The sequence below is a fragment of the Equus przewalskii genome, chromosome 12, assembly GCF_037783145.1.
Source record: "Equus przewalskii isolate Varuska chromosome 12, EquPr2, whole genome shotgun sequence".
NCBI lineage: Eukaryota > Metazoa > Chordata > Mammalia > Perissodactyla > Equidae > Equus > Equus przewalskii.
Window position 1 is genome coordinate 24,134,887 of NC_091842.1, and position 13,089 is coordinate 24,147,975.

The 13,089-nt window shown below is 39.4% G+C and overlaps 1 protein-coding gene across 4 annotated transcripts in view; it reads right to left on the reverse strand.

Annotated features, from left to right (window-relative positions):
- Positions 1–13,089, reverse strand: part of DCTN5 (dynactin subunit 5) — a 37,379-nt gene that overhangs the window by 23,348 nt on the left and 942 nt on the right. For all 4 annotated transcript variants that reach the window (XR_011524824.1, XR_547723.2, XM_008537780.2 and 1 more), the window contains exons 2-3: positions 12,967–13,035; positions 44–162 (exon numbers count right to left, since the gene is read on the reverse strand). Coding sequence is in view for 2 of the 4 variants with exons in the window: in XM_008537780.2 (XP_008536002.1) it covers positions 44–162; positions 12,967–13,035 (188 nt within the window). In the remaining 2 variants the exon portion in view is untranslated. The remainder of the gene's footprint in view (positions 1–43; positions 163–12,966; positions 13,036–13,089) is intronic.

Consider the following 13,089-nt stretch of genomic DNA (forward strand, 5'->3'; position numbering starts at 1 on the left):
AGCATCTTGCCCAAGACTGAATCAAGGTAATTAAATTACATACCCTTTGCTGAATTTCTTGAATGGTGGCCTTATGACACTCCGACTTTTCACAACACAATGACGTCCAACTCTTACATTTGCCAGATCCCCTCGAATAATACAGTCATTCATCACAATGGTCTATAAAACAAAGCACATTTAAAAAGTTACCAACATAACCTAAACCATAACAATAAAAAAGAGTGGATAACAAGACACTGATTGACAGTTACGCTCTGATCTGCTGAGTCATCTGTTCTGTCCAAAGGGGGAACTTGTAAGGAGAAGACAACTGCCCTCATAACATCGACTGCAGTTGAAGATGTTCCCAGTACATCGAAAACTTTGTCCCTAATATTCCATGAATAGGACTCATTGAATGAACAAACATTTATTGAGAACACCTGTAGTAGACCCAGTTTATGCACGTCCTCGGATTCACTCAGTTCCACCTGCCCCCAAGCCTTGGCTGTTTGCTCAAGGAATCCCAGCTGCTCCTACTTTTGTCTCATCTCCTAATACTACTGTCTCCAACTTCATTATCCCAGAGGTGGACCCACTGAGGTTCTGGTTCCTCCCCCAATTTCTGGACTCAGATTAAGTACTTCACTGCAGGGGGTGACATCTGGCTTCCCCAGAGATTGCCTGGAGGGGGCGAATAACACAGCTCAGAAGTTAGAGGGAATCAATGCCCCCTACTTGGTAAAGAGTGGGCATTCTTTAAATGTCTCTTGAATAAATGGGGTAAAAAAAAATGCATATGGCTGGGGTTGCAGCTGGAAAAGGAAGCAAGGGACAGATGATGAGGAATTACGTATGATGAGCATGGAAACTTAGACTCCTTTCCTTAGAGGGTATAGGAATCAATGAAAGATTTTAAGCAGAGAATTAACACAATTGAATCTTCCTTTTAGAAAGAGCACTCTGGGGGCCAGCCCGGTGGTGCAGTGGTTAAGTTCACACATTCCGATTCTCAGTGGCCCAGGGTTCGCCGGTTCGGATCCCAGGTGTGGACATGGCACTGCTTGGCAAGCCATGCTGTGGTAGGCGTCCCACATATAAAGTAGAGGAAGATGGGCACGGATGTTAGCTCAGGGCCAGGTTTCCTCAGCAAAAAAGAGGAGGATTGGCAGTAGTTAGCTCAGGGCTAATCTTCCTCAAAAAAAAAAAAAAGAAAGAAAGAAAGAGCACTCTGGAAGCTGTCTGGAGTCTGAATGGAGGAGGCAGATAAGACTAGAGGGAAAGCGACCCTTCAGATGACTATAGTGGATCAAGGTAAAAAGAGATAATGGATCTTACCTAAAGCAATGGCTGTGCATGAGGAAAGGAGAAATAAATAGGAGGAGAGGAAAGCTATCAAACCTCTAGATCTAACTACCAGTTTAGAGGGAAGAGCGGGGAATAGGGACCACAGTAAACAACCCCACGTAAACAGAATCAGCCAATTCAGAAATATGAAAATTCTAGAAGTCAGTGAGCCTGTTTCCCCAACATATAAATGGCATGGGGAGAAAAACGGAGTAGGGAAAGAGAACTGTTATAGATTAAAAGAGGCTTAAGAGACATATGAACCAAATGCACAAAATACGTCCTTGACCTTGTTTGGATCCTGATTTGAATAAACCAACTGCAAAAAGACATCTTGAGATACTGGAAAGACTGAATATGGACTGAGGATTACATGATAGTAGGGAATTACTGTTTTTTAAAAAATATACATTACAATAGGGGTACTCTACTCATTTTTTTAAAGTCTTTAAATATTAGTGATACAACTGAAGTACTTATGAGTGAAATAATACGATGCTTGCAATTTGCTTTAAAATACTGCAGCTTCCCTCCCCTCCTGGTCAAAACAGGTATAGTTTGGAGGGTGGGTACAGAGATGAAACAAGAATACTTCAAGTCAGATACTTCTAACTGTAGAAGCTGATAAACGAGTACGTGGGGATTCATTATATGTTCTCTCTACTTTTGCATATGTCTTAAAAGTTCCATAATCATACTGCTCATCTATAAAAAGTAATGAATTACTAATCCACTACTATATGTAACAACATGGATAAATCTCAAAAACATTATGCTGAGTGAAAGAAGCCTGACAAAAAGGAGTACATGATTCCAATTATATGAAACTCTAGAAAATGCTTTACATCAGTGGTTACCTGGGGCCAAGGGTAGGAGGGTTGACTGCAGAGGGCCACAAGGAACCAGGGTGATGGAAATATTTTATATCTTGGTTGTGGCAGTAGCTACACAGATGTACACATCAGTCAAAACCTGTCAAACTGCACATTTAAGATGGGTATATTTTATTGTATGTAAATTATACCTCAATAAAGATGATTTTTTAAAAATATTTCATTATAGAATACTACTCAGCCAGAAAAAAAGACAGATGTAAACTATTACGAACTCAAAAAAAATTCCATTATAAAATGTTTAAAAAGCAAAAAAGGAAGAGAATCTATACAACTTAGTCATTGTTTAGATATTGGGGGCTAAGGGAAAGAGAGTCTAGAATGAAGTGAGCGATTCTGGGGGTTAGGTGACAAACTCAATTTTGAAATGCTGAGTTAGTTAGAGGTATCTGTTGGATAACCAAGAGGCAGTTGTAAATAAAGGTCTGGGGCCCAGGACAGACAGTCAGGCTAGAGAGGTAAGTGGGGAACACCTCGCATATAGGTGAACTTAGATAAATCACCAGGCTTAACTCCAGGCTCTAAGAGGATACTGAAAAAGACATGAACTCATACCTGGAAGAGCTCACCAACCTCACCCGCAGAAGTTCAGTCTATAAAACCACTACCAGCAACAAACAGACCTTCACATCTGCTGCTGACTGTAAAGTACGATGGTCCCTTCCCTCTTTAAAAGCTATCTTCTTCGAGCTTAAAGAGATGTCTATTTCTAGTGTGTACTTCTTTCATCTGAGATTCTTAATTTACTTCATTGTTTTCAGTTTGTTTCTATCTATAATCAGAGAAAATGACTGCCTTTTCTTTCAGAAGAAAACAGAATTCCAAGAGTTCTGGGTATCTGTTGATGGTTGTTGTTGTTTGAAATAAAGATAACAATCTTAATCTGGAAATAAAGAAAATCCATATACATCCCTCAGTCAGTCTAAATTACACTCCCACTGAAGAAGCAAACACATAAAAAACATAAGAAGTAAATGATATCATAGGTGGTTAAAGAAATTTAGCAAGAGAAACTCAAAGCCTGGTTTCCTATCTCATAAAGAGTAGAGCTAAAGGGTGAAGTCAGCTTCCAAATAGAGGCGACATGGTATTAAAATGAAGGGAGGTGCCTATAAGGACCTTACATGGGAGAAAATGATACAAAAGCAGAGTTCACTGAACTTGACCCTGGATAAGGCAGACGTGGCATGTTGGAAGTCTAAGAACTGTAGCTGGAAACCTGTTCTGTTTGGCCTATGCAGTATTTCTTCTTCTTTTTTTTTTGAGGAAGATTAGCCCTGAGCTAACATCTGCTGCCAATCCTCCTCTTCTTGCTGAGGAAGACTGGCCCTAAGCTAACATCCGTGCCCGTCTTCCTCTACTTTAAATGTGGGATGCCTGCCACAGCATGGCTTGACAAGCGGTGTGTAGGTCCACACCCAGGATCCGAACTGGCAAACAGCAGGCCGCTGAAGTGGAATGCACGAACTTAACAGCTGCGCCACCAGGCCAGCCCCAGTATGTCTTATTATTTAAATTAGATGACATTATTTGGGACATTTTGCATCAAAAAAAATCCAGATTTCTAGTTTCTTTTGAGAAAATCAGAAGCTTTGGAAATACAGGCCTGCATTGCCACATGGCAACAATCAGCTTGAGCTTAGCTAGGTCAGCATTCCTTCTCCAGTTTCCCCACCTCTCTTGACTGTTGACACCCAGTCTTCCTTACTCATTTGACCCCTGTCTATCCCTGCAGGCACTGTGACACCTGATATAAGAGCTCAGGAAATCAGAAATGTCAAAGTCCTGAAAGGGACAGGGGCCGGAAACATAAATGGGTTGTTCATAATAACAAAAAACTGGAAACAAAATCCACCAACAGGAGGCAAAAAATGGAATTGTACACAGCAGCGAAAATGCACAAACCACAATGAATCTTAGCAACACAGTTCAGAAGAACAATAGTTACTGAGTGTGGTGTGTGCTTCCTACTGTCATTATTATAATAATTGAGAGTAGGGGCCGGCCCCATGGCTGAGTGGTTAAGTTTGCACGCTCTACTTCAGCGGCCCAGGGTTTCACCAGTTCGAATCCTGGGCACGGACATGGCACTGCTCATCAGGCCATGCTGAGGCAGCATCCCATGTGCCACAACTAGAAGGACCCACAACTAAAAATACACAACTATGTACCAGGGTGGGAGCGCTTTGGGGAGAAAAAGGAAAAAATAAAATATTAAAAAAAAAATTGAAGTAGAAAAAGTAAGTCACAGAAAACCAACTAAAGCTAAACAATATATATTATTTAGGAATACATATGTACGTAACAAAACAGTTTCTTTTAAATAAAGAATTTATAAGACACAAAATTCAGCATAATCGTTTCCTCTTGGAACGAGGCAGAAGAAAGGGCTAGGACAAGAACACAAAGGCAGCACTGTATTATTATGCGTTATGCTCTAGTTCTTCAGGTGGGTGGTAGGTTCGTGGTGTTGATTTAAAATTTTTATGCTTCATTATTTATACCTATCACATATACTCTTGTGTACACCAAATGTTGCCGAATAAAACAGTTCTTTAAAAAGAGAGGACCCTGAACAACCAAAACAATCTTGAAAAAGAAGAACAAAGTGGAGGATTCATACTTCCTGATTACAAAATTTACTACAAAGCTACATTAACCAAAATAGTGTAGTACTGGGATAAAAACAGACATATTGACCAATGGAAGAGAACTGAGAGTCCAGAAATAAACCCTTACATTGACGGCCCATTGATTTTCTACAAGGATCCCAAGACCATTCAACGGGGAAAGAACAGTCTCTTCAACAAATGGTGCTCGGACAACTGGATTGCCACATCCACAAGAATTAATTAATTAATTTGGATCCCTACCTCATACCATATACAAAAATTAACTCAAAATGGATTAACGACCTAAACACAAGTGCTAAAACCATAAAATTCTTAGAAGAAAACATATGAGTAAATCTTTGTGACCTTTAGTTTGGCAATGGATTCTTAGATATGACACCAAAAACTTGAGCAACAAAGAAAAAATAAATTGGATGTCATCAGAATCAAAAACTTTTGTTCATCAAAGGACATCATCAAGAAAGTGAAAAGACAATCTACAGAATGGTAAAAAATATTTGCAATCACATATCTGATAACAGTTTAATGTCCAGAATATAAAAAGAACTCCTGCAACTCAACAATAACAAAAACCACAATTTAAAAACGGCTAAGGATAGGGGCTGGCCTCATGGCTGAGTGGTTAAGTTCGCGCGCTCTGCTGCAGGCGGCCCAGTGTTTCGTTGGTTCGAATCCTGGGCGCGGACATGGCACTGCTCATCAAACCACGCTGAGGCAGCATCCCACATGCCACAACTAGAAGGACCCACAACGAAGAATATACAACTATGTACCGGGGGGCTTTGGGGAGAAAAAGGGAAAAAATAAAATCTTTAAAAAAAAAAATAAAAAAAAATAAAAAAAAAATAAAAACGGCTAAGGACTGAAGCGACACTTCTCCAAAGACATACAAATGGCCAATAAGCACATTAAAAGATGTTCATCATCATTACTCATTCAGGAAATGCATATCAAAACCACAATGAGATACCATTCACACCCACATCCAAAAAACAGAAAACAATTAAGTGTTGGTGAGGATGTGGAGAAATTAGTACACTCTTGCATTGTGGTGGGAAGGTAAAATGGTGCAGTCCTTGTGGAAAACCGTTTGGCAATTCCTCATAAAGCTAAATATAGAATTACCATATGACCCTGAAATCCACCCCCAGGAATATACCCCAAAAATTGGAAATAGGGACTCAAACAGACACTTGTACACCAGTGCTCACGGCAGCATTATTCACACTAGCCCCAAGGTGGAAACAACTGAAGTGTCCATCAACAGATGAATGAATTAAAAAAAGTGGAACATACCATACAATGGAACATTATTCAGCCATGAAAAGGAATAAAATTCTGATACATGCTATAATATGAATGAACTTTGAAAACATTATGCTAAGTGAAGTAAGCCAGACCAAAAAAGGACAAATATTATATGATTCCACTTATATGAAACTTGTAGAATAGGCAAATACATAAAGACAGAAAGTAAATTGAGGTTACCCAGGACTAGAGAGAGAAGGGAACGGAGAGTTACTCCTTAATGGGTACAGACTTTCTGTTGGAGTGATGAAAAAAGTTTTAGAAATAGATAGTGGTGATATGTGCACAACACTGTTAATGTAATTAATGCCAATGAATTGTACACTTAAAAATGGTTAAAATGGGGTCAGAATCATGGCGGAGTGAACTTGCCCAGGACTCTCTTCCCTCCAACATGCAACAAAAAGGGGCACCCATATTCCAACAGAGGACATCCTAACATAATACAGAAACGTTGGAGAGACACCCAGACACATGACTGAGGGAGGAGAGGTTGGAGCCCAACTCGGAGGAGCTGGAACAGGGTAAGAGAGAACTTCACTCCCTCCCCTAGAGACTGCAATCCGCAATGATGGGAGGATCCATGAGGGAAGGAGCGGGGAAGGGGTCTCTCATTCCCAGGATCACCCAGGACTCCCACAGGCCCTTGCAGCCTAGAGGAAAGCCCTCTAATGGGGTGAAAGATTCAGGTGTGTGTGTGTGTGTGTGTGTGTGTGTGTGTGTGTGACCTCATCAAGCCAACATCCCAGGAGAGCAGAAGGAAAAGTCATGGAGAGCATGCAGGAGTTAGCGCCCTTCCTCCCACCCACCGCTCCACTGCCTGGGATCTCAGCTGAAGGCCAGGGTTCAGAATGTGCGGCTCTCAAGCCCCACCCAGTGGCGATTGGCAGTAACTGCAACCAAATAACATCAGAATGAGAAAAACCCAACCCACCTCCCCTAACATAACACTACATCAAATCTCCAGATCAGAGAGAAAACAACAAACACCTGGAATTCAGTTCTGAGGACACAGAAATTTGTAAGCTAAATGACAAGGAATTCAAAATAGCTATCATCAAAAAATATCAGACAAAGTAGACTTCAAAGTAGACTTCAAGGCAGGTAAAGAGAGACAAACAGGGCCAGTATATAATGATCAAAGGACACTCCATCAAGAAGAAATAACGCTTATAAATATCTATGCACCCAACACAGGAGCACCAAAATTCATAAAGCAACTATTAACAAACCTAAAAGAAGATATCAATAGTAGGGGACCTCAACACTCCACTCCATATCACATCAGATCATCCAGACAGAAAATCAACAAGGAAACAGTAGAATTAAATGAAAAGCTGGACCAGTTGGATGTAATAGACATATACAGAATGCTCCATCCAAAAACAGCAGAATACACATTCTTCTCAAGTGAACACAGAACAGTCTCAAGGATAGACCGTATGCTGGGAAACAAGGCAAGCCTCAATAAATGTAAGAAAATTGAAATAATAACAAGCATCTCTTCTGATCACAATGCTATAAAGCTAGAAATTAATTACAAGAAAAAAGCTGAGAAAGGGACAAAGATGTGGAAACTAAACAACATGCTATTGAACAACCAATGGATCATTCAAGAAATTAAAGGAGAAATCAAAAAATATCTGGAGACAAAAGAAAATTATAACATGCCATACCAACTCATATGGGATGCAGCAAAAGCCATATTATGAGGGAAATTCATCGCAATACAGGCCCACCTTAACAAACAAGAAAAATCCCAAATAAGCAATGTCAAATTACACCTAACTGAATTAGTAAAAGAAGAACAAACAAAGCCCAAAGTCAGCAGAAGGAGAGAAATAATAAAAATCAGAGCAGAAATAAATGCTATTGAAACAAAAAAGGCAGTAGAAAGGATCAACGAAACAAAGAGCTGGTGCTTTGAGAAGATAAATAAAATTGACAAACCCCAACCAGACTTACAAAGAAAAAAAGACAGAAAGCTCAGATAACAAAATCAGAAGTGAAACAGGAGAAATAACAACAGACTCCACAGAAATATAACAGATTATAAGAGAATACTACCAAAAACTATATGCCAACAAAATGGACAATCTAGTGGAAATGGATAAATTCTTAGAATCATACAACCTCCCAAAGCTGAATCAAGAAGAAAAGACAATCTGAATAAACCAGTCACAAGAAAAGAGATTGAAACAGTAATCAAAAGCATCCCAAAGAATAAAACCCCAGGACCAGATGGCTTTCCTGGGGAATTCTACCAAACTTTCAGAGAGGATTTAGTACCTATACTTCTCAAGCTATTCCAAAAAATTAGGGAAGAGGGAATGCTTCCTAACATACTCTATGAGGCCAACATCACTCTGATACAAAAGCCTGACAAGGAGAGCACAAAAAAGGAGAACTACAGGCCAATATTGCTGATGAACATAGACGCAAAAATCCTCAACAAAATTGTGGCAACCCAAATTCAGGAATACATCAATAGGCTCATACATCATGACCAGGTGGGAGTCATACCAGGGACACAGTGATGGTTCAACATCTGCAAATCAATCAATGTGATACACCACATCAACAAATTGAGGAATAAAAACCACATGATCATCTCAATAGATGCAGTGAAAGCATTTGACAAGATCCAACAGCCATTTATGATAAAAACTATGAACAAAATAGGGATAGAAGGAAATTACCTCAACATAATAAAGGCCATACATGACAAACCAACAGCCAACATCATACTCAATGGGCAAAAACTGAACACCATCCCCCTGAGAACAGGAATGAGACAAGGATGCCCACTATCATCACTCTTATTCAACATAGTACTGGAGGTTTTGGCCAGAGCAATTAGGCAAGAGAAAGGAATAAATGGAATCCAAATAGTGAGTGAAGAAGTGAAACTCTTGTTATTTGCAGGCAACATGATCTTATATATATAAAACCCCAAAGAATCCATCAGAAAACTAATAGAAATAATTAACAACTACAGTAAAGTTGCAGGGTACAAAATCAACCTACAAAAATCAGTTGCTTTTCTATACTCCAATAACGAACTTACAGAAAGAGAACTCAAGAATACAATTCCATTTGCAATCGCAACTAAAAGAATAAAGTACCTAGGAATAAATTTAACCAAGGAGGTGAAGGACTTATTCAATGAAAACGATAAGGCACTACTGAAAGAAACTGATAATGACATAAAGAGATGGAAAGAGATTTCATGCTCATGGACTGGAAGAATAAACATAGTTAAAATGTCCATTCTACCTAAAGCAATCTACAGATTCAGTGCAATGCCAATCAGAATCCCAATGACATTCTTCACGGAAATAGAGCAAAGAATCCTAAAATTCATATGGGGCAACCAAAGACCCTGAATTGCTAAGGCAATCCTGAGAAAAAAGAACAAAGCTGGAGGCATCACAATCCCTGACTTCAAAATGTACTACAAAGCCGTAGTGATCAAAACGGCATGGTACTGGTACAAAAACAGGCACACAGATCAATGGAACAGAACTGAAAGCCCAGAAATAAAACCGCACATCTACGGTGAGCTAATCTTTGACAAAGGTGCCAAGAACATACTATGGAGAAAAGACAGTCTCTTCAATAAATGGTGTTGGGAAAACTGGACAGCCACATGCAAAAGAATGAAGGTAGACCACTATCTCACTCCATGCACAAAAATAAACTCAAAACAGATCAAAGACTTGAAGATAAGTCTTGAAACTATAAAACTCCTGGAAGATAATATCAGTAGTACACTCTTTGACATCGAACTAAAAAGGATCTTTTCAAATACCATGTCCTCTCAGACAAGGGAAACAAAAGAAAAAACAAACAAGTGGGAGTTCATCAGACTAAAGAGCTACTGCAAGGCAAAAGAAACTAGGATCAAAACAAAGAGACACCCCACCAATTGGGAGAAAATATTTGCAAATCATATATCTGACAAGCAGTTAATCTCCATAATATATAAGGAACTCACACAACTGAACAACAACAAAAAACAGCCTGATCAAAAAATGGGCAGAGGATATGAACAGACATTTTTTCAAAAAAGATATATAGATGGCCAATAAACACATGAAAAGATGTTCAACATCACTAATCATCAGGGAAATGCAAATCAAAGCTACACTAAGATACCACCTTATGCCTGTTAAAATGGCTATAATCACTAAGACTAAAAATAACAAATGTTGGAGAGGATATGAAGAAAAGGGAACCCTCATACACTGCTGGTGGGAATGCAAACTGGTGCAGCCACTATGGAAAACAGTATCAAGATTCCTCAAAAAAACTAAAAATAGAACTACCATATGACCCAGCTATCCCACTACTGGGTATCTACCCAAACAACTTGAAATCAACAATCTAAAGCAGCATATGTACCCCTATGTTCATTGCAGCAATATTCACAATAACCAAGACATGGAAACAATCCAAGTGCCCATCGACCTATGACTGGATAAAGAAGACGTGGTATATATATACAATGGAATACTACTCAGCCATAAAAAAGACAAATCCATCCCATTTGCAATAAAATGGAAGGACCTGGAGGAAATTATACTAAGCGAAATAAGCCAGACTAATAAAGACAAACACCAGGGGCCAGTCCCGTGGCGGAGTGGTTAAGTTCGCACGTTCCACTTCAGTGGCCCAGGGTTTCACTGGTTCAAATCCTGGGCACGGACATGGCACCACTCATCAGGCCATGCTGAGGTGGCGTCCCACATGCCACAACTAGCAGGACCCACAAATAAAAATACACAACTATGTACCAGGGGGCTTTGGGGACAAAAAGGAAAAATAAAATGTTTAAAAAAAAAAAAAAGAGAAAGACAAACACCAGATGATTTCACTCTTATGTCAATATAAACAAACACATGGACAAAGAAAATAGTTCAGTGGTTACCAGGGGAAGGGGGGTGGGGGTGGGCACAGGGGGTGAAGGGGAGCACTTATGTGGTGACAGTCAAGAAATTATGTACAACTGAAATCTCTCATTGATGTAAACTATTATGAACTCAATAAAAAAAATATATTAAACACGAAAACCCTAAAATAGCATGTGGCTGTAATAAAGAAAAAAAAAAAGACTAAAATGGGGGCTGGCCCCGTGGCGTAGTGGTTACGTTTGGCGTGCTCCACCTCCTGTGACCTGAGTTCATGGGTTTGGCTCCCAGGTGTGGACCTACACAACTTGTCAGCCATGCTGTGGTGGCAGCCCACTTATAAAGTAGAGGAAGACCAACACAGATGTTAGCTCAGGACTAATCTTCCTCAAGCAAAAAAGGAGGAAGATTAGCAATAGATGTTAGCTCAGGGCTAATCTTCTTCAGCAAAAAAAAAGGTTAAACCGGCAAAATTTGTCACATATATTTCACCTCGATTAAAAAAATAAAAATCAGGGCTGGCCCTGTAGCCAAGTTGTTAGAGTTCCACACATTCCACTTCAGTGGCCTGTGTTCACAGGTTTGGATCCCAGGTGCAGACCCACACCACTTCTCAAGCCATGCCTTGGCGGCAATCCACATACAAAGTAGAGGAAGACTGGTACAGATGTTAGCTCAGGGCAAATCTTCCTCAGCAAAAAAAAAAATCTTCCTACAAATTTTTCTACTGAAAACGTTTTGGAATTAGCTAAGGGACTTCCAAAAAACCTCCACACATTTACCATTGAATCAGACAGAGTTAACTGAATTTTCAAACTCTGTGCAGAAACACTGTCTATAATTACTAATTATATCTCATCACTGAACCATTTTTCTTTTCCATTAAAATCTCATGGCATGATGGGCTAATGGAGGGAGTAATTGTGTCTCTACTGGAAAATATCTATGATATCTAGATTACATCTGATACCTGATACCTTGATTACAGTGAGACTATTTTCTCTCTGGAAGTTAGAGATGTAACATTTCAAGGAAAATTGAGTGTTCTAGATGGCAGGAAAAAACTATAGACTTCAGTATTTGTCAAGCTCAAATATATCTTTTTTTTTTTTAAAGATTTTATTTTTTTCCTTTTTCTCCCCAAAGCCCCCGGGGTACATAGTTGTATATTCTTAGTTGTGGGTCCTTCTAGTTGTGGCATGTGGGATGCTACCTCAGCGTGGCCTGATCAGTGCTGCCATGTCCGTGCCCAGGATTCGAACCAGCAAAACCCTGGCTGAAGCAGCGGAGCTCGTGAACTTAACCACTAGGCCATGGGGGCGGCCCCTCAAATATATTTTGAATTTTCTCTGGTTTGGCAATGTTCTAATATCATTCCTAAGCTTATACTCATCTCTCTGCTATTTCAATCTACTCAGACTACAAGATTCTGAGCCTTTCATATTCCATCTTGCATATTTGTCTCATATTTTAATATCTTTCTTAATTGTTACATTAATTTTAAAGGTTTCAATTAATACTGAATCATTAATTATTATTAAACAGATAATTATATTAGTATTACTTTAGTTTTTACCCTAAAATATTTTGTTGCCTAACTATGTTTTGTCTCCAGTCGTACAGGGCACACTACAATATTGTACAATTTCAGTTCTAGGTGCCATTGTATTTTGTGCCTAGCATAAAAGGAAAAAGGCTTTCTGTTGCCTCCCTTTATTCAATCTCTTTTGTATTCAATAAATCTAATTTGGAGAGTGAAAAAGAAAAAAAAGAGAATTTTTAAATGTACAGCAATAAACGGGAGACATGACAACATTTTATCTGCCCGGCTAATGTGATAATTAGTGGAAAGACAGCAAAAGTTTGCGTACTGGAGCTGGCTTGGTCCCTTACCTTGCCATTGAGAACGATGTTCTGACTTCCACACAACACTGACTGGCGACTAACTTTGTTCCCAGACGCCTGAAAGGAAACAGCAGAAAACCGGGGTGAGCACACTGAGTGGGTTCTGGGCTA